We start from the raw sequence: 21,473 nt of genomic DNA, 5'->3' as shown, positions 1-21,473 counted from the left end.
TGCGTAGAGGCGGCAGAGAATTCAGCCATTTCACAACATCCAGGGACACTTAAAAAAAAAAAAAAATTAAAATCTGGACCTGAAAACTATTCTAAACTGCGAGAATACCATTATGCAGACATTCATATTTTAACCCCTTAAGTGCTGAGCTATTATGCATTTCAATGCAAAAAAGGACAAGCATATTCTCGCACTTGGCACTTAAAGGTTTTAGACAGGAAAAAGTTGTCCACAGAAATGTACATTCTTAAAGTATTGCAGCGTTCTTTAAAAACTCTAGGACATGGATACTCAAACTCAATTCATTACAATTTAAAATCCTCCTTCACAGCTCTTCTTTAGAGTACCACCCTTTCCCAGATAGGAATTGAATTCTCGAAATTTCCAAATTGGGGCACCCGACACATAGATGCTTTAGAGTCTCGATCTCAGTCTTGCAATGGCGGCACAGTCTTTGGACTTGTGGAATTTTAAGACGCCGGACCAGTATTTCGTTGTTTGGAACCAAATTCAACCTAACTCTTAATAATTGAGACCTAAAACTTCTTCAATGAAACTGAGGATTGGGAATATTCAGACAGCATGTGAAGCTATAAAGGATACCTATGCTGGAGAGCAGGAGATACTGCTTCGTAAGTAATGTATTCCTTATTCATCACTTTATATCAAATCCCCGGGATGTGCATGCTAACTATTTTGCTAGATTGCACCTAGAAAACAATTTTAGCTATGCTCAGAATTGCAGATATGCATGTTTTTATAACATGAGTCGCAGCATCAAATCTACTATTCAACCGATACTAGCAAACCGTGTCAATTAAGGCTTGTCTGTTAAAAAATATTTAACATGTGCATGTTAAGTATTTTTTTAAAACCTGCCTTGATTGCCAATTTTTGATAAATGGACTGCTGTCGATTGACTAGTGGAATTCATTGTTGCTGTTTGTCAGTCTCCTTATACTCTGCTTCACCGCCCTCCCTCTGCATTATTTCTCGGTCCTCCCTTAACCTCACCTGAACAACACCCCCTCTGCCCCCATCATCATCCTCCTTTCATTTCCATTGGCCCGTAAGCTCAGCAGGTTCCCTGGGCTAATCTGACTTGCTCTCCCCAGCGGCTCGGCTATAGAGAAGGGAAACCATGAAGCACCATTTAAGCACACCCCTTCTCAAGAGCGAGTCCGCCAGTGTCTCGCAATTATAGCCCGGTATGGCACAATTCAATGTCCGTGTATGTATTGTGTGGCAGGTGAGCATCCTGATTAATGTTCCAGAGCAAGCAACATTGTGCTAGCTAGATGTTCACCGCCGCCTCTGTCTGGTGTTCTTTGCTCTGCCACAAGGTTTTCTGAATTTGGCAGGCCTGAAAGGGAACAGGGAAAAACACTGGCTGGCATTAGAGGAGGTTGGTATGGGTGATTGTAAAGTGGTACTCTACAATTGTAATCAGGCATATGTGGGGCAGACAGACTGGGGTCCTCCCAACTCTCTCATCTCCCACCTGGGGCAGAAAAGGCTCTGGCAAACCGCCTAGTAGGCCTCCTACCCAAGGTTGAAAAGGGTCTTGCATCCCTCCACTGCTGGCATGGTCAGTTTCCCTGATCCTGTCACACTAGATGCATCTTTCCTTCTTCAATTACTTTTTTTAAGACCCTTTATCTGTCACCCAACTGCTAAGTTGTCTGACAGAGATGCAGTATACCGTGAAGCCTTATAAAAATAAAATGTAATTAATATCAGCTCTGCTTGTTTTTGACTTGCTTTCCAAATTGCCTTTCTTTTTGGTCTGTATTTTTGTGATGGTTAGTATATCTTTGCGAAAATAAACACCCATTTTAATAGAATGTCTTTCTTTCCTAGTTTCGTTGATTGCAAAGAATGTGGTCGGAAGATGCACCAAATTTGTGTGCTACATTATGACATTATATGGCCTTCCGGGTAAGTAGTTTTTTTTAGCAGTAAGTACTTTGTCACAAAGCCCCTTCTCCCTGCCCTAGTCTCCCACTTTTCATCTTTTACAAATGTATACATTAAGTTGCCCTCTGTTAAGCTGTTATCAATTCATGAATGTGTTACGTTCTTTTTTCTGCAGTCTAGCCATAGTGTCACTTTCAATTACATGTTAATCAGAATCCCGTCTTCCAAGAGCTTCACCATCACTGCCTTGTTTTGCTTATAAACCCATTAAACTAATTCCTACTCCTAGTATGGCATGTCACCTTCTGATGTCATAACACTATTAAAAAATATTCCCTTCTTCTCTGGAAGATGTTATTTTAGCACCTTTACCTTTTCTAATAAAAAGCTAAGTTGCCTCATGAGAACCCATACCAGACTTATAACTCTTAACCCAGATCTATGAAGTAGCATCCCTTCTGTCGGTGCTGGGCGCTTTAACATCCTCATCAGAACACTTTTCACAGCCCACCTTTGTAATGAAAATCTTATTTAAAAAAAAAAGTACCTTGAAGTTAAATCTGTATTTATGCTAATGCCTTTCTTTTGGAATGTCTGTATGAAGGAATTCTGGAACATGCACTGGGCCTACGTTGTGTTCTTCAGATGGAGCGCAGTTTGCAGACTTTTACCCTTTTTGTAAGGTTACAGTGAAGCATTCTCATTTGAGAATGTTGCCTATGCAGCAATTCAGCATGATTGCTCATATGTGAGAGTGAACAAATCCAGCCACTTTCAAAAAGAGATTAAAAGTTTAGCTCTCATTGAAAACTTCCACTTGCCAGTTGACAATGAAGGAAGCAGGCAGTTTCCTAATATGCCAACTCCCTGATCCCCTAAATTGAGCATGTGCACCATTCCCGCATAGAAGCACCCATGCATCTTTCTCTCAAAAGGAAGAATGTGTTACAGCTACTAGAAATTAATGAATACCAGTCCACTTGAAATAAAGTTGCGTAAGTGCTGAATTTATTGCTGCTTTTTTTGACAGCCATTGTTCTTCCTTGCAGCTTTATCTGTGATAACTGCTTGAAGAAATCAGGAAGAACCCGTAAAGAAAACAAGTATTGTGCAAAAAGTAAGTCGTTTCTCTATCTCCATTACCTACTGGTTCTGCAGTTAATCTTGAAAACTCATGTATTTGGTGCATCGTACACCAACTGCCATGCAGTCTAGAAATAGGATCTTGTCTTCTTTCTTAGTGTTCATTTTAAAATTATAAAGTATTTTCCTCACTCTCACTAAGGAGGCACATGCGTTTTTATGAGTTGTCAGTCAAAATATGTAGTCTGAAAATATGGTTATAGAAAGTCCCTGCATCTTTGTGAACAAGCCATGTATATGGCAAAGTCGCCCTTTATAAATACTGCAAAGCTAAATATAAACAGATGACGAATGATCAATTGCAAACAACCAATCAGCCAGATAACCTCCTAAAATCAGAGAACAGGAGGATGAGAATTGTAGTTTTGTGTTCTTTGTGAAAATCCTTCAGAAGCAGTTCCAAATAAAGTTTTTACATGTCCCATTTTGTGGCACACCCTTAGTTATCTTGTGCTGGTGATAGTGCTTTGGTCTATGGACTAATTTCCTCTGTAGAAAAAGTAACTTTCCTTACAGTTCTCGTATACGATGCAGCGCTCAGTTTTTCCTCTTGTAGCGGTCTCTAGGCACAAAAAAAATGCTAAGTTAAAAAAAAAGGTGTTCGAGGAGGCGGGCAGACTAGAAATGAGAGGAGAGGTACCATGAGAGCAGGGATGCCAAATTGTTGATATATATGATGTTTTGCGGCAGTATGATGAAGCACATTTCTAAATGATGGATTTTATTGGCTAGTGTTGAACTACATTTTCATGCATACAAACTTTTCACTGATTTACAACTTGCTGATTAAGATGTATTTCCAAAATCCGCCCTAGTTGTAGGAGTTTGGGAGGCCACCCTATTCGAGGTAAACTGGGAAGACACTGAGAGGTTGCAACACGTGCTAGGTCAACTGGAAAAAGACTTCTTCTTGACGTTGTTAGACCTGGAGGACACCTACTTCCACGTCCCCATTCACAAAAAACATCAGAAGTTTCTACGTTTCGTGGTGCAGGGACAGCACTTCCAGTTCAAGGCTCTTCCTTTTTAGCTTTTAAGTCGGCACCCAGAGTGCTCACAAAATGCCAGGCACATGTGGCGGCCCATCTACATCTACATCTACAGAGCATACACGTATACCCATAATTGGACGACTGGTGGATTTGCGTTTTCTCGTGGGAGCTGGCCAACAGACACACAGACAACCATCCAGCCACTGACGGCTCTGGGATTCTCCATCTACTATCCAAAGTTCTGCTTAATGCCATCACAGGACACGCTGTTCACTGTAGGTGAGACTGTTCCGGAGGCAAAAATGAATCGCTTCTGTGGAGCCTTGCCACCTCCTGTAGTTGTGTATGTATCTACTTCTATGTATTCTGTATTCATGAGCATATGAATCCATGCCAGACCCCATTCTGGAGAAGGAACAAGTTACTTACCTGTAACTTTTGTTCTCCAGCATGGGTCTGGCATGGATTCACATGCAAACCCTCACTCCTGCCCCTCTGCGTGTCTTCTTGGTCATACTGCCACTTTAGGTTCTACCAAATCTGAAGATGGCTGCCAGAGGAGGGGCTTAGGGAGACGGCAGTCATTGGCTGGGCACAGTATGACCCAGAGCTCAGCAATTGGTTTATAGGAGAAAGACAGTTTGTAAACGAAAGTGAAACTGTTTTTTCTTTTACTGAGGATTCCTGTCCGGACGACGGGGAATATTCATGAGCCTGTGAATCCATGCCAGACCCATGCTGAAGAACAACAGTTACAGGTAAGTAACTTGTTCCATATGTTTGAATGAAACTTCAATTTGCGTTCCTTTCTTAATATTGTTTCTTAATGCAGATAATAAAAATTGTACAATCCAGATGAGATGGCTGCAGCTGAAATACTACCAATTTCGAAAAAGGTGGAAAAAGCCTAGCTCAGGATTATTGCTATATTCCTCAATAGATAACTTGGCTAAAATGTATTTGTACGATTTTATTAACACAACCAGTGAATTGGGTTACAAACAAACTTCTATTGCAATAACATGGTGGTTTTAGAGAGAAAAAGGGGTAAGATTTGTCAATTTATTCTTATCTGTGCCCTGAAAGAGAAGTATTGTAATCCGAAAGAACATTTTTATATGTAGTTTTCATTGAATTAAGACCACATCCAGATCTTATTGTTAGTACGAGAGATTAAATATAGCGATCACAATTTTTACTGCTGTAAATGCGCTGTATGTAATAGATATAATAGAAACCTGGACAAGTAAAACGGTGGCCAGAGGAGCAAATGCACTGAAGCCTTTGCAGTCAATATTGGAGTGGGACAGGGCTGTGTTTTATTACCTAAATTGCTTTCTTTATATATTAATTCTTTAATAGAAAGGGTACAATCTCTTGATTGTGATGCACCAAGCTGTTCAATGAAAAAAATTGCTTTGCTTTTATTTGTTGAGGATGTACGAATCTCCTAGTCACCTATGGGAACTACTAGGCAGTTGCAATGCTTAAAATCGTTGTGTAATGAACAGGCATTGGAAGTAAACCCTGCAATAATATTGGCAATGGTGTGTCCTAAAAATGTAAGCAGAATGATTCCTTCAAATTTAAGGGTGAGAAAATTGATCAGATTGGCCACTTTGATTTAACTTCAGCTTAAAATCGGCACATTCTTGGAGTTTAGAACTCGCTAAAGGTAGATCACCCTATTACTGGGTCGGCCTTTCAGAGAGGGATCTGTGAATTGCCCAGTTACGTTCTGGGAGGCGTATAAATTCCTCAATTTAAGGTGGTCTGATTTGAGCCTTAATTCATGAGGGAGCGTGTTCAGATGTTTTGGTCCAGCGACTTCCAATCTTTTCTGCCCACAATCGGTAGTTGACTGAGTGAGTCCTTTACACTCTATCATAGCAATATTCAGGAGATCTATTTGGTGTAGAGGTTTCAAAAGTATTTCAGTCTAAAGTGTGATATATCGTTTTGTGTTGCACAGACAGATTAAAGTATTGACTGGGGAGTTGATATGTAGATGGATTCTCAGTTGTGCATCATCATGCAACATATTAAAGGCAGTATTAAACTGCCAAGCAGAATTTTTAAGGGGTCGGTTTAGAAGTTGAAGAGCCACAAGCCCTATGGGACTCAGTAAGTGAAGGTGATGGGCTTTGATTTCAGTGGTCCCATTTCACTCCCTTTAAGGATGATGCCCTAAATACTGTTATGATTTTAGTCGGACAGCAGAATAGCATGAACTACTGTATTGTATGCTGAGCTGATGTCTAAAGAGGTTGTTTGCCATGGGTATGTTTGAGTCCAGGTCCTCAAGGCGCATCTTCACTGGTGCTGATAGTTGTATTCTTTACTTGTACCATGCTGGAGACCTGACTACTTGCCAAGCAACAGATATTTACTTTCATTGTATCCCTATAATTGTTTAACCATCCCTTCAATGAGTTTGTCCTTAAAAAGGAAATTCATTGGGCAGTAGATTGCCTAAAAAGCCTGCCTACAGCTGGTTTCCAGAGGATAGGCTTACTTTTCATGGTTTTGAGAGCAGGTGGGAAGCATTGCAGTCAAAATTTGATTTATTCAGCTTGGGAGGTATTGGGTGTAGCTTCTGTCTTTGAAGCTGCCATCTTTTTTTATGCTTTCCACCATATCTTATGGGGGAAGTGGTTTGAATTGCAGAGATGGTTGTGGCCCTGTTGTGGGCCTTTGGTTGTTCTGATGGCTTCTACTTTACTTGTAAAAATGGAAGCCATGTTATCCGCTGGAACCTGGATTCCAAGGCTGTTACTTTTCCATTGGGATTGGCCATCTATTTGTAGCTGGCAACTATTTATTTTCTTTCTTGCTGTTGCAGTTAATTCTTTGCAGAATGCAGCTTTTTTGGTGTCTGTAAAGTTTGTCAGGATTAAGGCCTTTATTTTTGTCCAACAGGCCATGGGATTTAATTCAGTTTAGTTTTAGTTTCCATTCTTCTTATTTCAAAAGAGCTTGTTGGAGGGCAAACCATTTTTTTGTCTTGAAAGATGGCGAAGGCCATTTTGGGACAAGTGGTGCCAGGATATCTAAGGTTTCTGTGGTTGCACAGTGAAGATCAGAAAGCAAGTAGTCTGGACCGCATGTGCAGTGGGAGTAGTAGAGGCATATCACGAAACGTTTTGGGAAGTCATTGTTACATTTTCGAATGTAACTGAAATCATTGCATTAAAGGAATAGTTTACTCTAAAATTGTATTGTCCCAAAAGATGGGCAATAATCTAAAACATACTTTTTTTTTATAAACACTTTGTTTTAACAAGTGCATAGATCAACTGGTGAGAAAAACCAGTAAACGGTTAGCACGATTATGCATACAGCCAAGTTACGATCGACTCAACTTCGTGTATGCGCGGGAGGTCGCCTCGAACACCAGGGATGGGGGCAGGGGGAGAGAAGAGAAAAAAAAAAGAAAAAAAAGAAAAAAGGGGGAGATAGAGGGGGGGGTGAAAGGGAAGGGAGGAAAAATGAAATGGGTCTCACTGATTGTCCATCCATTTTCCCCAAACTTTTTGAAACTTGCGTGGGCACCCTCTTGCCGTGTAGATGCGTCTCTCCAAGGAAGCGCACCTGGAGACTACATTAGAGCATCGGACCCCCAATTTGCAGCGATCGTCCTTTTTCCGGCTCCCAGTGCTACTGCCACAAGTATGAAACAGTTTTTCATACTTGGTAAGGCCCAGTTCTCCCCATATCCCTAGCAGTATCCGCTTTGGATCCAGCAGTATCTGGGATCCCACCATCCCGGAGATTATGCGCGTGCAGCCACCCCCAAAAATTCTGTACCACATAACGCTCCCAAATTGTGTGGAAAAAAAGTTCCCTTTTCGTGTTTACATCTCAGGCAATAGTCTGCGGTCGCTCAACTCCATTTAACCATCTTGGTGCGGGAGTAATAGGCTTGGTGCAAAATCTTGAGCTGGATCAGGCATAGTTTCGCATCTATACCTATTTTGTGAGGGAACATCAGGGCTTCCACCCATCCCTCCGGCGCCAGCTTGTCTATGTCCCTTTCCCATTTCCCTTTCAATGTGGTAAGTTCTTTAGTGCCAAATGGGTTTAACGCCTGGTACAGCGTGAAAGTAACCCTGGAGGGGATACACTCCACATGAACATTAGCTTCTAGCGGGGAGCAAGGCGGAACCTCTCCCAAATCTGAGAACTGAGCGTTTATGGCATGTGCAAGTTGTAAGTACCTGAGACATTCCCCAGGCCTCAAGTCAAAGCGCTCCTTAAGGGTGTCGAACTCAACCATGCGCCCCCCCTGAATTACCTGATCCAGTGTATGTATCCCGCGCCTCTCCCAGTCCCCTAAAGGCCCCATTTTTTGGATTTCCGGGAGTTATGCATTGCGCCATATAGGTTGGGCCAGTGTGGGTCTAGAGCCCCAGCCGATGTGTTTATTTGCTTCCTCCCAAGTGCGGCGGATATGAAGTGACATGCGTGGGGTTTTGGCTGTTTTGTCTCGGGGAGCGTACAGGACCTGGAGGGGCGATCTTGGGTGCACAGCCAATAGTTCCCTATTAATGTGGGGGAGTTCGGAGTTCCCGTATAACAAGTCATTCAGCACCCCCATTTGCGCCGCTAGGTAGTATGTGTGGATGTACGGTATTCCTATCCCTCCCTCCCAGCATGAACGTTGCAGTGTCTTAAGAGCGATTCTGGGCTGTTTCCCCTTCCATAGGAGAGTCCTTATATGCCCCTCTATTGCTGCAAAGATCCCCGGGGGAATGGGCAGTGGGGTGTTTTGTATGACATATAGTAGTCTGGGGAGTGATAACATTTTGAATAGTGCAGCCCTGCCCATTAGGGACAGTGGTAAAGATTGCCAGTGGGAAATGTCCGTAGCGGGCCTATCCAGAACAGGCTGTAGATTCAGTTGGAGGAAGTCCTCTAGCAAGGAACTGATTTGTATGCCTAGATATTTTAAGCCACGGATGGAAACAGGGTATGGGCAAGGGTCGGGAATCGCGATTGCTCCCCCATGAATTGGAAAGAACACTATTTTTTGTGTATTCACCCTGAGGCTGGAGAATCGCTGGTAGTCCCTAAGGATCTGTGACACCACCGGGCATGAGGACATCGGTTTACTAAGGTAAATGAGGAGATTGTCGGCATATAGTGAAACCCGGTCCCACACCCCGACCCCCCCCCCCCCGGCCAAACAAATCCCGACCAATCTTTATCCGCTCAGAGCCTGATTGCGCTTTATCCACTCATTCAGAGCCTGAATCCGCTTTATCCAGCCTGATCACGAGTGGCTCTATAGCGAGAAAGAACAGGGGAGAGGGGACAGCCCTGTCTAGTCCCGCACCTCAATGGAAATACTTTGGACAGTTTACCCTAACTCTGACTACGGGGGATTCGTATAGAAGCTTGACCCATGAAATGAAGCCCTGCCCGAAATTCATTAGTTCTAGGATCTCCCATAAGGCATCCCACCCCACTGTGTCAAATGCTTTCTCAAAATCGACCGCCAGCACTGCTAGCGGGTCCGGTATCTTGTGGGCACAGTCCAGCGCGAACTAGAGTCTGCATAGGTTCATGCGGGTGGACTTGTTCGGCATGAACCCGCACTGGTCGGGGTGGACCAGAGACTCCATCACTACCAATAACCTGTTCGCTAGCGCCCGGACAAGGATTTTGGCCTCCCCGTTTATCAGTGAAATGGGCCTATATGAGGCACATTGCTCTGGGGGTCGATCCGGCTTGGGCAACACCACGATGCAGGACTCCCTGAGGTCCGGGGGAAGAACGCCCACGTCTCTGCTCCGGAGGAACATACGATGCATTTGTGTAATCGGTGTTCTGCCCATGCGTCTCCAGGTTTCCACTGGGAACCCGTTGGGTCCCGAAGTTTTCCCGGTTTGGAGCTGCGTGAGCGCTGATTGTACTTCGCCCTCTGTGAGTTCAAGGTCAAGAGCTTCCTTCTGTTGCGTGCTGAGCCGCAGAAGAACAATTGTGTCTAGGAAGTTTGAATGGCCAGTCTCGGGGCTCCCAGCCGGGGGAGAGTAAAGTTGTTCATAGTAGCTAGCAAAGGCATCTGCTATATCGGAGTCCTCCATCAACCGGTCCCCGTTCGGCATTTGGATCGCCTGGACGTATCCTTTCTGTTGGTCCCGCCTCTCCAGCCAAGCTAGTGTTTTTCCCACCCTGTCCCCCCACTCATAAATCTGGCTTTGAACCGACCAGTGGGCGGTCCTAGTGTTTTCTAGGGCCAGATTTCGTAGGGTTTCTTTTGCCGTTTCCAGGGCCTCCTTTTAGGTCTCAGTGCCTGATTTCAAGAACTGTGCCTCCTGGTCAGCCACCTGTCCTTACGCCTCTGTAAGCTCCAGAGTGTGGTTCCGCCGTTGGGCGATCACTAGGGAAATGGCTTCTCCCAGTAGGACGGATTTATACGCCTCCCAGAACGAAACTGGGCAATTCACAGATCCCTCATTAAGCTCGAAATATTCATTGGATTTATTCGTCAGCCCTTCCGCTATTTCCGGGAACCCTAGATGATATGTTCAAGCGCCAGGTGGTGTCCGGCTTCTGTTTGCTCTTTAGGGTCACTAGGAGGGGAGAGTGGTCTGAGATACCTCTAGCCAGAAGGGCCGCAGATATAAGTCTGTGGGATGAGCTCTGGGGGATAAAAATATAGTCTAATCTAGACATTGTTTTATGCGCGTGAGAATAGAACGAGAACCCCAACTCGTTCACGTGTATGGTCCTCCAGGTATCTAATATCCCTGTGGCGTCAGTAAATCTATGGAGCACTGTTTGGCCCGCACGGGTTGTATCCCCCTTGTGTGACCGATCCATGGCCACCTCCATTACTTCGTTGAAGTCCCCACCCAGGGCCCACACTTCCGCCCTCTCCTCCCATAATATTGATTGCAAGTCCTGAAGGAGTATCTTTGGCATCGGAGATCCTCCGTTCTGTTTCCCTCACGCTGGATGACCGGTTCCGCAGGTCCTGGCGGAGGAAGGAGACCTCTGAGGACAGCCCTTCTATTTTCGTTTCCACGGACATTCTAGACTCTCCAATGGCGGTCATTATGTCTGAGAGGGACAGCGCCTGGCTCGTTTCGCCGGGTGGTTGGCCTCGCCCACTGTGGTCGTTGGTGGTGGTTACCTTCGCCGGGATGGCTGTGGTATACTTGTCCATTTTGTTCTGTGCCATGGTTTCGCGAAGCATGTCGCCCCCCCATTCAGGGTCCAGGAGTTGGGGACCGAGTGTCGCCCTGAGGATTGCCCGGGCTTCAACGGCCGCCGTGATGCCGTCGGTCACTATTGCTGTCCTTAGTTGCTTAGGTCCCCGGAGGGGGGAGGGTTCCCCAAGCCTGTGTGCCTTCTGCAGGTTCCTTAATACTGTGGAGTCCTTCTTGTCCGCTCCTTGGGCCACCGGGTCCCGATCCTTCCCGGTCCAGTCCTCCCCGCACCCTATTTGTGCGGGAGATATGTCATGGGCACCCCCCCTCCAAAGTCCTGGGTGATTCCTTTGCTTATGCTGCGGCTCCAGTTCTCCCCCACAGCCACGATGTGTTTGTGTCCTAGTTGCCCACCGTTCATCCGTGGGATGCTCCACCACTTCTGCTCTGTACTGTTAGCCCTACAGTTCTTGTTTGCTGGTGCAGGGGCTCCCCAGTCTCCGCCAGCGTGCTCCTCCGGGACAAGAGAAAATGGCGGCCGGGATGACCGCGGACACCTGGGGGTCTTTCTGGGTCCTTACTCCTGTCCCAGCGCTCTTCCCGGGAGGACCCCCAGCAGGGCCACAGGGGGGCGGGTCTGGGCTCGGATCCGGCCACGGGCAGCAGGAGCACGGTCTGCTCCTACCTTATACCTTGCTTCTTTACCTCAGGATTGGAGGGAGTTGGCGTCCCTGTCGCTGCAGACGCCCTAGTCGGGCGGTGTCCGGACATTTCATCGAAAACAATTGGTGGACAGGACATTTGGTCGACGTAATTTCGTCGAAAACCAAATGGTCGAATTTTTTATTTATTTATATATATATATTTTTAAGGTTGTAGTTTAGGGAAAAAAAGGGCTTTTTAGAAAAAAGAGGGTTTGGGGGGGACCCCCCCCAAAAAAAAGGGGTAAAAATTCGACCATTTGGTTTTCGACCAAATTGGTTCGACCATTTGTCCAGTCGACCAATTTTTTTTCGATCAAATGTCTGGTAACCTTGTAGGGCAGGATGTCTTTATGGCCTCCCGGACCCCGGTGCTTCTCACCTCCCGATCCCGGAGGTCTCCACCTCCCAGATGCTCCTCTCAAGGTTCCGTTGGGGTCGGGCTTCCCCGCCCGCACCCACGCCTTCAACCAGGGCAGAATGGAGCTGCCTACTGCTTCCCCCGTCCCGGGCCCCGGAGTCCCACCGGCACCTCCGGGTCCGCCCGTGTCCTCGCCGCCTCCGAGGCCGCCCAGCAGGGTCGCGGGGCGATTGTTTCCCGGTGGTCACGCAGATCCAAAATTGGCAGTCCCCCAGTCCGCCGTGGGCAGTCACGGGGCCGGCCAACTGTGCCCCGTCCTTCCTTGATGCCGCGCTGCAGCCCCTAATGGTGGGCCGGGCCAGAGGGGGTCGCCGGGTCCGACGCTCCAGGCTCCTTCGCTAAGGCAGGGTGCCTCAACCTCCACACGGTCTCCCGCGACGTACACCCTCCTCTCCTCAGGGCCGCCGCCGGCTTGCTGCACTCACTTGGTCTGCATGAGTTGCGGAGGGAGGTGGTGCTGCCCCTCTATGACCGGCCCAGTCCTTGCCGCCATCATCGGCCTCCCTCCCACGTAGAGCAGCCACGGCCCTCAGTCCAAGTCTCTGCGCACCGATTCTCTTCCAATCTTTGTCCGGATGCTGTCGGCCCTTATTGATTCTGCAGGATTATATTATTTGAATAGAATTAATTCGGAATAATGCAGGATATTGCAGGATTACGGGCAGCCCAGACGGAGCAGCAAGAAACTACGTGTGCATCTGTCGGCTGCCAACAGTGCCCCCCCCAAACATGCATTAAACATATTTTTAAAGAAAGTTCCTATGTAAACCTCGTTTATATGGGAGCATCCATTTAGTTATTTCAGGCGGCCTCCTCTTTCATGTTAAACTCTGCCCTGGTGGCACTAAACAAGCAGCAAAAGCCCCTTACTGGGAGCTTTTGCTTACTGCAGCCAGAGCCGAGCTGAACATGGAGGACACTGCCTTCATTTTATGTTTTCAGTGCTCCCCAATCCCAGGGAAGCACCAAAAACGTAAAATGAAATTCAAAAAGGAAAGGCGCAGCAATTGTGTTTGCCGTCGTTAGAAAACCATGGAAATCATAAATACAACAACATTGTATTTCTGACTGCAGCGGCTTTCGTTTTGAGTCTCCTGGGCTCCCCCGGGTCAAGGGAGCCCAGGAGACTCAAAGCAATAGCCACCGCAGTCAGAAATACAACGTTGTTGTATTTGTAAATGCTGCCATTTTCTTTCTACGTTTTCTGGGCTGCTCCTTGTATTTCTGACTGCAGCGGCTTTCGGCATTTGAGTCTCCTGGGCTCCCCTGAGACGGGGGAGCCCGGTAGACTCAAAGCTGAAGCCACTGCAAACATAAATACAACGTTCTAAATGCTGCAGTTTTCTTTCTAAGTCGGAAAGAAAGCTGCAGCATTTGTTTTGCAGTGTTTTGAAAAAATAATGAAATTAAAGCACTTGCCAGCAGCAGCTTGTGTTAATCTCTGATCTCCGGCAATAATGAAGAAACAGCCACCTGCTGTTAGCTTTTGTTAATTAAAGCTAGCTGGCTTTTGATTCATTAGTGCTGCAAGGGCAGAGATTTACAGAAGCACAGGAGGCTCATCCATTTCACAAAATGGATGCCTCCTAGTGTTTGAAATGTGTGACTTTAAGCCTCATTTGCTCAAAAGTTTACATAGAAACTTTCTTAAAATATTTTATATATATATATATATATATATTTTTGATCATGGCCCATCTTTGAGGCAATAACATTTTAGGGTGAAATATTCCTTTAATGGGTTACAAGGCAAAAGTGCATAAGACTATCGCATCGCAATTCACGATGAAACAGTAATTAATTGTTTTTTATTTGGAAATCCTGTCGCAGTAACAGCCACACGATTACATAGAACATTAGCACATTTTGTAATTTTGGTCATCAAGCTTGATGACAGCACACAGAGCCTATACAAAGAGAAAAGCAGATTCTCAGGGCACAGGCGTTCCCAAACGCTGAAAGATGAAAACAAGATATAAGAGTGCGAGTGCCTGCATGTGTTACCTGCTCCTTCCTTGTCAGTAAAGCCAGCGCTAATTAAATATTGAGGGGCTGTTTACAAGATGGGAATAAATGAATTGGCCCTTCTCTTAATTGTCTTTCCTCTGCAATGTTCCTTGCATTTTTCTTTCATTACACTTTTGCTCAAGTTTGTCACCCTTTCTTGCTTTTTTACCAGCTCAGCTTGCTATTCTAACTCATTTATCCCTCCCTCTGACCCTTTAAACGTCCTCTTCTTTCATCAGTTCCTATCTCACTCTTTGTTTCCTAAATCAATTATTTTATTTTGTCCCCTACATCACTTCTCGGCCCACCTTTCCTGAGCTCTGCATGCTGCTCAGACTAAAGTATCCAGTGATGAGCTGTCATGTGTGCATTTGTATATTTGAAAAGCAGTGGTTTGCATGCACGTGAAAGGCTTGTGTGTGTGGGACCAAACGTGCGGAGCATAAAATAGTCATCTTGTAAGGTATCTTAATGCTTTATGGTGGAACTCATTAGGCAATTAGCTTGTAGTCCTCTGTCTTTAAGTTCAAATGTGAAATTTGCTTTCCATTGTAGGAAGGGGCATGTTTATGAATTTCATGGCGATGTATGACAAAACACATCCATGCTCCCCTAAATTGCATAGGCATTCACATCCCAAGCGTAATTTGAAACTCAAGGGGATTGTGTTAACTAACCTTACAAGATGTTGCTATAAGTAAACCAAGAAACAAATGGCTGATGTGCAATATATTAAGTTTCACTGTCATTATTATAAATGAAGCAGTACTTTGAGTGAGATTTTTTTTGTATAATGTCCACCAAAGGGATTGTGGGGACTTCTAATTTTGGAAGATGGCACACAATGAAATTTAACATTTGCCCAGGATCACACACTTTATTTAGTTTGTAACACCGGAATTGAAGACCAGTCTGCAACCTAGGCATAACCACCTATCACCCCAGCTCTAGTTGATGAGTTTTTTGTTTTCAGGAATACTTTTCCTCTCTTTTTTTTTTGTTTTTTTGTTTTTTTAATAGAATGCACGTAAATATCCTCTGCGTTTTGGTAATGTGCATTTAAGACTTGGAACACAACAAAAAGTACTGAACGATAAGGTCACTTTATTGTAGTCCATGTTTAACACAATCATGCTGTTTACTATTATCTATTATATCAAGGAAATGTGAAGAGAACACTTGTAAAAAAAAAAAATGGTTACTCCAATGTGTTATCGAATTTAAATGCTCTGCCGATGGCTTACACGGTTTTAAGTATGTGCAAGGCCTTAGTGGGAAGCCCTGCTGATATCCTGTCCAACTAAGGCATGCTGTCATCATCAGATCTAACGATAGTATCAAGACAAAGCTTCAAGTTTCCTAGGCCTGGCACTGCCGCACAAGGGCCACATGTGTTGTGCGGACGCTGATGGAAAGTAAGGCTACATACATGTGCTACTCATGTATTTTGGATTGCTAATTGAAACAACACTATTTAGCTATTTTGACTAATCAATTTTGAAACACTAATTCATGCCTTGGGTTATGTTTTTATTTTCCTGACCGGGGAGATTTAAGGAATCCTTAGATCAGGAAGTGATCAGATCATAATAATGATAGTCTTTGTCAAAAATGTGTGAGAACATAATGTCCAAAGTGTGCGACTGGGTGTAATTCGGTCTGTGTGGTGCCGTTTTCCTTGATATTAGTACATGTAGTTAGGTGGGCCAGCATGAAGATTTGGTCAGAACTGTTTGCAGTAACAGCCATAAGCTGACTTTGTTCCAGACGGAATTGAGGGTCAGGGCAGGGCGTGCGGTCTGTTCTGATAATTAGAAAAGTTTTATCCGTAATGCAGGCTTTGAGTGTCAAGTGTTCAAATGATTTATATATGCCACAATCGTCGAGTGACAATTGAGAATGGATGGGTATGTTCAGTAGATCCTCACCATGGCTTGCTAAATCTACTAGCCCACTCGCATTGACAAGGACATTTTATGAAGGCCGAGTACCATTTGCATGGTACGTGGTACTCAACCTTGCTGTTGCTTTGTGGCAGTAAATAACAAATTAAGGTTTCACTGTACATGGCTGGCCTTTGTGTGGCAGCATTGCTTCAAAAATGAAGTGTACTTATGGTGACATATACCATTTTACAGAAGGTACTGGTAAATATTCTGTCAACCGTCACCATGCAGCAAGTGCTTTTCCCTTAGGTAAATTATGTTAACACAGGGACTCGCCCTGCAGGTCCAGGGGAATTTTTGAGAATTTGCAAGGCCTGCACCACCCCTGCTCTTGAGGACAGGTTTTTTTATTTACCAAGATTTTGATGTTTTTTGGGAAGTGTCAAAATATATAGTGTTGTCAACTTTTAACCATGTTTAGGTTGGTTCAAGTCAAGCCAGGTTTTCTGCTTCCATTTATATTGTGAGTTTTTGTTAGCTCAACAAGCGCTGATGCAGCCAAAGGGAGATTAGTCATGTCAAGCTTTGTGTCCGCATTGTCCTTATGGATCTCGTTAGTAAGTCTTGAATGATCATGGGTGCCGTTAAACTGATGAACAGTTGTGTGCTACGCCTGAGTGTGGTTGAAGAACATCGTGGGGTGCTGCCGTGGATCATGCTGTAGGCGTAACTGGGGCAATTAAATGGTTATTGGACCGACCTATATTAAAGGTGGGATGCCGTTGTGGGTGGAGGGGTGTTGGCACTGTCAGCTATTATTGATAATTGAATGGCTATTTTGAGAAGATGATGAGGTGGCCCAGGGGATGAATCAAATAGTCTAAGAAAAACACCAGCTGGGCTATCAATTTCTGAAACTGGTTGGCAAAAAAAATCTGTATACTGCAGCTTTTGACCTGAAACTTAACTAGCCCTTTTCCATAATGGGTGATATTATAAGATGCAGAGTTATGCAAAGTTCCTTCACTCATCTTAGTCTACTATTGCCATTAATTCTGATGGTGATATCGCCATCTGAAAGTAACCGTAAATTTACCACAGATTACATTTCTAATCCATAGAGAGGACTGTTTCCACCACTGTGGAATACAATCTTTTTACTATGCCTTTAGACCCAAAACTGTTGAGTTTTAGAATGCTTGTGCAAAATCGTAGAAAGAAGGATCTGCAACCTGTCTCGCTGTCTGGTTTTGTTTTGACAAAAGTACAATTTTCTAATTTTTTTCTAACATTGGATTCAATTTATGGTATTGTTTCTACGTTTTTATTTCTTTTCCACACTTGATTTTATCAAATGGAATTTTGCTATGGTAGCATTGTAGGCAGTCCTGCCAGAATTAAAGCAATGTCATCTGTTTTGTTGGTTAATGCTATTTCACTGTAGTATGGGTTTAGGTGTTTCCTTCACTGTGTTCTCTTGATGAATGATTGGAATCCAGTGGCATTTTATTACTAAAATCTTGTCAGCAGTGTAATGGCTAGAATGTGTCAATTTTGCTTCTGGTTTCTAATAGAGATTCCACTCTTCTGTATATAGAGGTAGAGGTAGAGGTTGGTTGACTAGATCCGATGGTGTGCTTCTAACTAGATTTGAGGATGTTACATTTGGTATCGTAAGAGTGAGCGATTCAATGATAACAAGGAAAGAAAGGAGTTATGGCGCCGCTTAAATAAGTCTGTCAGATAGAATGAGTGTTTTATATGCTTCCTGGCAGGCACATTATCATCTCAAATCAAATCTCCTTTTGCAGCTCTTGGATGTTTCCAAAATACATGTTGTATTGATTAAAAATAACTTCTCGTTTACCTGATCTATATAATGGTTCAGAGGCTACATATTTGAGACACTTTCTGATGTATTTTCTTGTTTGTGCCATTGCCTTGCAGATATTACTTGGTGTGACGGATGTCACAGAAATCACAGAGTCCTTGAGATGATTCAATGGTTTTTATTCTCTCGTCTCCCTGGGCTCCCTCTCAAACCAAGGCTTCTGTAACCCCTGATCAGTTATATTGATTGTTAACCCCTACTAACTTCAGTTGGCTTTTCTACAGGGGATTCCCAAAATGCTGGCTGTCTGAACTCCCTCACTTTACCTATCGTATCTGTAGGTTAGTATTCTAAATTGAGATTGTGCCTTAAACACGCCCTGTGAGGCTTAAGCTAACCCAGTCACATTTAGATGTACCTCTCCCCTTCTTGGGTGCATCCCACTAATCCTGTGTCCGGCTAATGTTTCGCTCCGACTTGACCTCCTCCCACACCACTATTACTCTCCTCCCCCTACTACTTTACTCCCACTTCTACTACTCAACCATGCTCCTTTCACCAAATAGCATTCGCTTCTATTCCCTACACTCCCCTTATTACACATTTGCCTCCCACACATGCACACTCAGACAGCAGAACCGCTGTCTCTATTTCACCAACCAATGCTGCCACAAAACGCTGCTCCTTCCTTCCCCCGGTTTTATTTATTTGAATTTTTCTAACGCGCCCCACACCCAGAGGTCTCAGAAATCACATTAAAGACAAACCAAGAAAGAGCAATGGATGTTATGTTGTCGCTAGATAGTCAGCCTAGTTTTATTAAGTAATGTTAAAAAGATAAGTCTTGCTTTATTTCTTGAAATCTTTGAGGGAACTTGTCTTTCTTATGTCAAGAGGAAGTGTGTCCCATGCCTGTGGAGCCTGAAAGTCAAATGAGGTACCCCAAAACCTTTTAGTTTGTTTTTAGGTTGCTGGAGCCTAGCCTTGTCAGTCGAGCAGCGTGCTCGACCGGGCTGGTATAGCTACTTGCATTTGCAGAGGTATGCAGGGGCTTGGAAATTCAGGCATTTATGACTGAGTGTCTGGACCTTATGGGTTACCCGATGTTTCACAGGAAGCCAGTGAAGTTCCCTTCTTGTTTGAGAGATTTGCTCACGTCTTGATAGGTGTTAAATAGCCCGACAGCCCCGTTTTGGGTCACCTGGAGTGCTGCTAGGTTAGCCTGGGAGGTGCCCACGAGGAGACTGTTACAGTAATCCAGGCGTGAGTTCACAAGTCCTGAAGCAAAGAGGGCCATGTTGTCGAGACGAGAAAGGCCGAATGTGACTCAAAAGTTTATTAATGTAGCCACAGGATGCTCATAGGAGGGCTACGTGAGGCTTCATGGACAGTTCAGCGTCAAGCATGACCCCTAGGTTCTTGACACTCTTAGCAACTGGGATGGTGGATCCAGCTATGTCAACATTTTCAAATTCAACTGAGTTTTTTTAGCCGCTGCCCTGTGGCAACAATCGGGAGCTCTGTCCTGTCTTTATTCAAGACTAATTTGTTGGTTGCCATCCAGACCTGGATGGTCCCATAAACCCTGTTGACAGTTGTCTTGTGCGTAGACACCTGAAAGCTTCAAGACCACCTGGGTGTCATCAGCATAGTTGGCATATTGTACACCCAGGTTGTCAAGAAGTGTTAGGAAGGAAAGAATGTAAATATTAAAAATAGTTGGCGGGATACAGGACCCCTGTGGTACCCCGCAGGTGATGGCCTCAGGAATGGATGCAACATTACCCACGGCAACTTTGGCATTGCGGGGTCCCAGATAGGAGGCAATCCACTGAGCCGCCTCCGAGCAGCCTGCAACCTCCCCCAGCCGTTTGACCAAAAGGGAATGGTCCACAAGATCAAAGGCCACCGAGAGGTCAAGCAGCATCAACATGGCAGGGTGCCCATCGTTTACTATAAGGGAGAGATTGGATTTCAGATCTATAAGGGCTGTCTCCGTACTATGTCTGACTCGAAAGCCAGCGTAGCGAGTGCCAAGAATGTAATGTTTCTCGATGTAACTCTGGAATTGTAATGTTGCTGCACGATCCAATACTTTCAGCAGAAAGGGGACGTTTGTGATAAGGCGGTAGTTCCCTGCTTTGAAGGGATGAAGGCTGCTTTTTCTGGCTTGACCAAACCTTTGGCAAAGGAGATTCATAAACTTGGTGACCCAGGGAACCAAAATGAGTGAGCAGTCCTTAAACATCCTCAAGGGGCAAATATCTCCCCGACAGGTAGTACGTTTTAGGGAAATTATAATTTGCAAGATATCTGCCTCTGAACAGAGCGAGCGGATGAACTTGTCAACTTTGTGACCTGGAATGGGCTTGGGGATAGGTCCAGGGGTGGAAATGTCCACCCTGGGAGATGGAATAGATTTCCTAGTGACATCAATGGCCTCCTGATGCCTACACATTTTTTGTTTGAATTCATTATGAATTAACTGGCACCACTGTGCGTCCTTAGTTGGAGTAGGTCCCACTGCTGATTTGTCCTCAAATTCCTTTGGGATTGGGAAAAGCTCCTTCGAGCGGAATTTAGCATGATGAATCCTGTTATTATAGGTAGTAGTTTTAGCGGCTGTAATGCCCCTCTTGAGTATTTGTGCAGCGTGTTTATATGAGGCCAACGTAAGTGGTGTTTTTTTTTCGTCACGTTCTTTCAGCTGCTCTTTTTGAGTGTTTCCACTCCAATAGGTCATTGTTAAACCAGCCGTTATTAGAGGAAGCTAGTTTTAAAAGGTTATCCTGAAACGGGGGGGGGCAAGCCGATTGATTGTGGTGTTCAAAGTATCCACCAGGAAGGATGCCAATTTGGAAGCATTGTCGAAACTCTCAAGCCCAATGAGGTTCGTCTTAGAGACTCTGAGCTGTGATCTTTTTTTACATTTCTTGAAATTGGAGTGTGGCTGGAATTGGTGCTGGACCTCGTAGGAGGGGTAGGGGGGATGGATGAGAGATGTTATCAGGAGAAGGTCTGACCAAGGACATGGTCGCACACAGATGTCCGACACTGGTGGCGGTGTGTGAGAATCCAATCAAGGATGTGGCCTGCAGTGTGTGTGGGTTCAATCACGAGCTGTTAGTACCCTATGACTCCTAGGGATGCTGATAAAGAGGTAGCCACTTTGTCCAGCGGGTCGATGGCCCAAAGATTGAAGTTGCCACAAATTATGACAGGGGTATTGGCTTTCGTGACTGTGTTAAGAAGCCCAATGAATTGTTCCTCAAAAGAGGGCATAGTTCTCGGTGACCGATATAAGGCCAGGATGGTTATGGACACTTTACGATTTATTTTGACTCTAAGCGCCAGACACTCACAATCGTCCGGTACCTCACATGGAAGTTCATGACAGTCCGGAAGTTTGTTGCAGAAAATC

The 21,473-nt window shown here is 44.8% G+C and overlaps 1 protein-coding gene across 3 annotated transcripts in view; it reads left to right on the top strand.

Annotated features, from left to right (window-relative positions):
- CREBBP (CREB binding protein) overlaps positions 1-21,473 on the top strand; it is a 2,841,012-nt gene that overhangs the window by 2,183,966 nt on the left and 635,573 nt on the right. For all 3 annotated transcript variants that reach the window (XM_069646824.1, XM_069646825.1, XM_069646823.1), the window contains 2 exons: positions 1,861-1,938; positions 2,967-3,034. In XM_069646824.1, the coding sequence (XP_069502925.1) occupies positions 1,861-1,938; positions 2,967-3,034 (146 nt within the window). The remainder of the gene's footprint in view (positions 1-1,860; positions 1,939-2,966; positions 3,035-21,473) is intronic.

Source organism: Ambystoma mexicanum, chromosome 2q (assembly GCF_040938575.1).
Source record: "Ambystoma mexicanum isolate Mex_15411 chromosome 2q, UKY_AmexF1_1, whole genome shotgun sequence".
Classification (NCBI taxonomy): domain Eukaryota; kingdom Metazoa; phylum Chordata; class Amphibia; order Caudata; family Ambystomatidae; genus Ambystoma; species Ambystoma mexicanum.
This window is presented reverse-complemented; position numbering and strand designations above follow the sequence as displayed.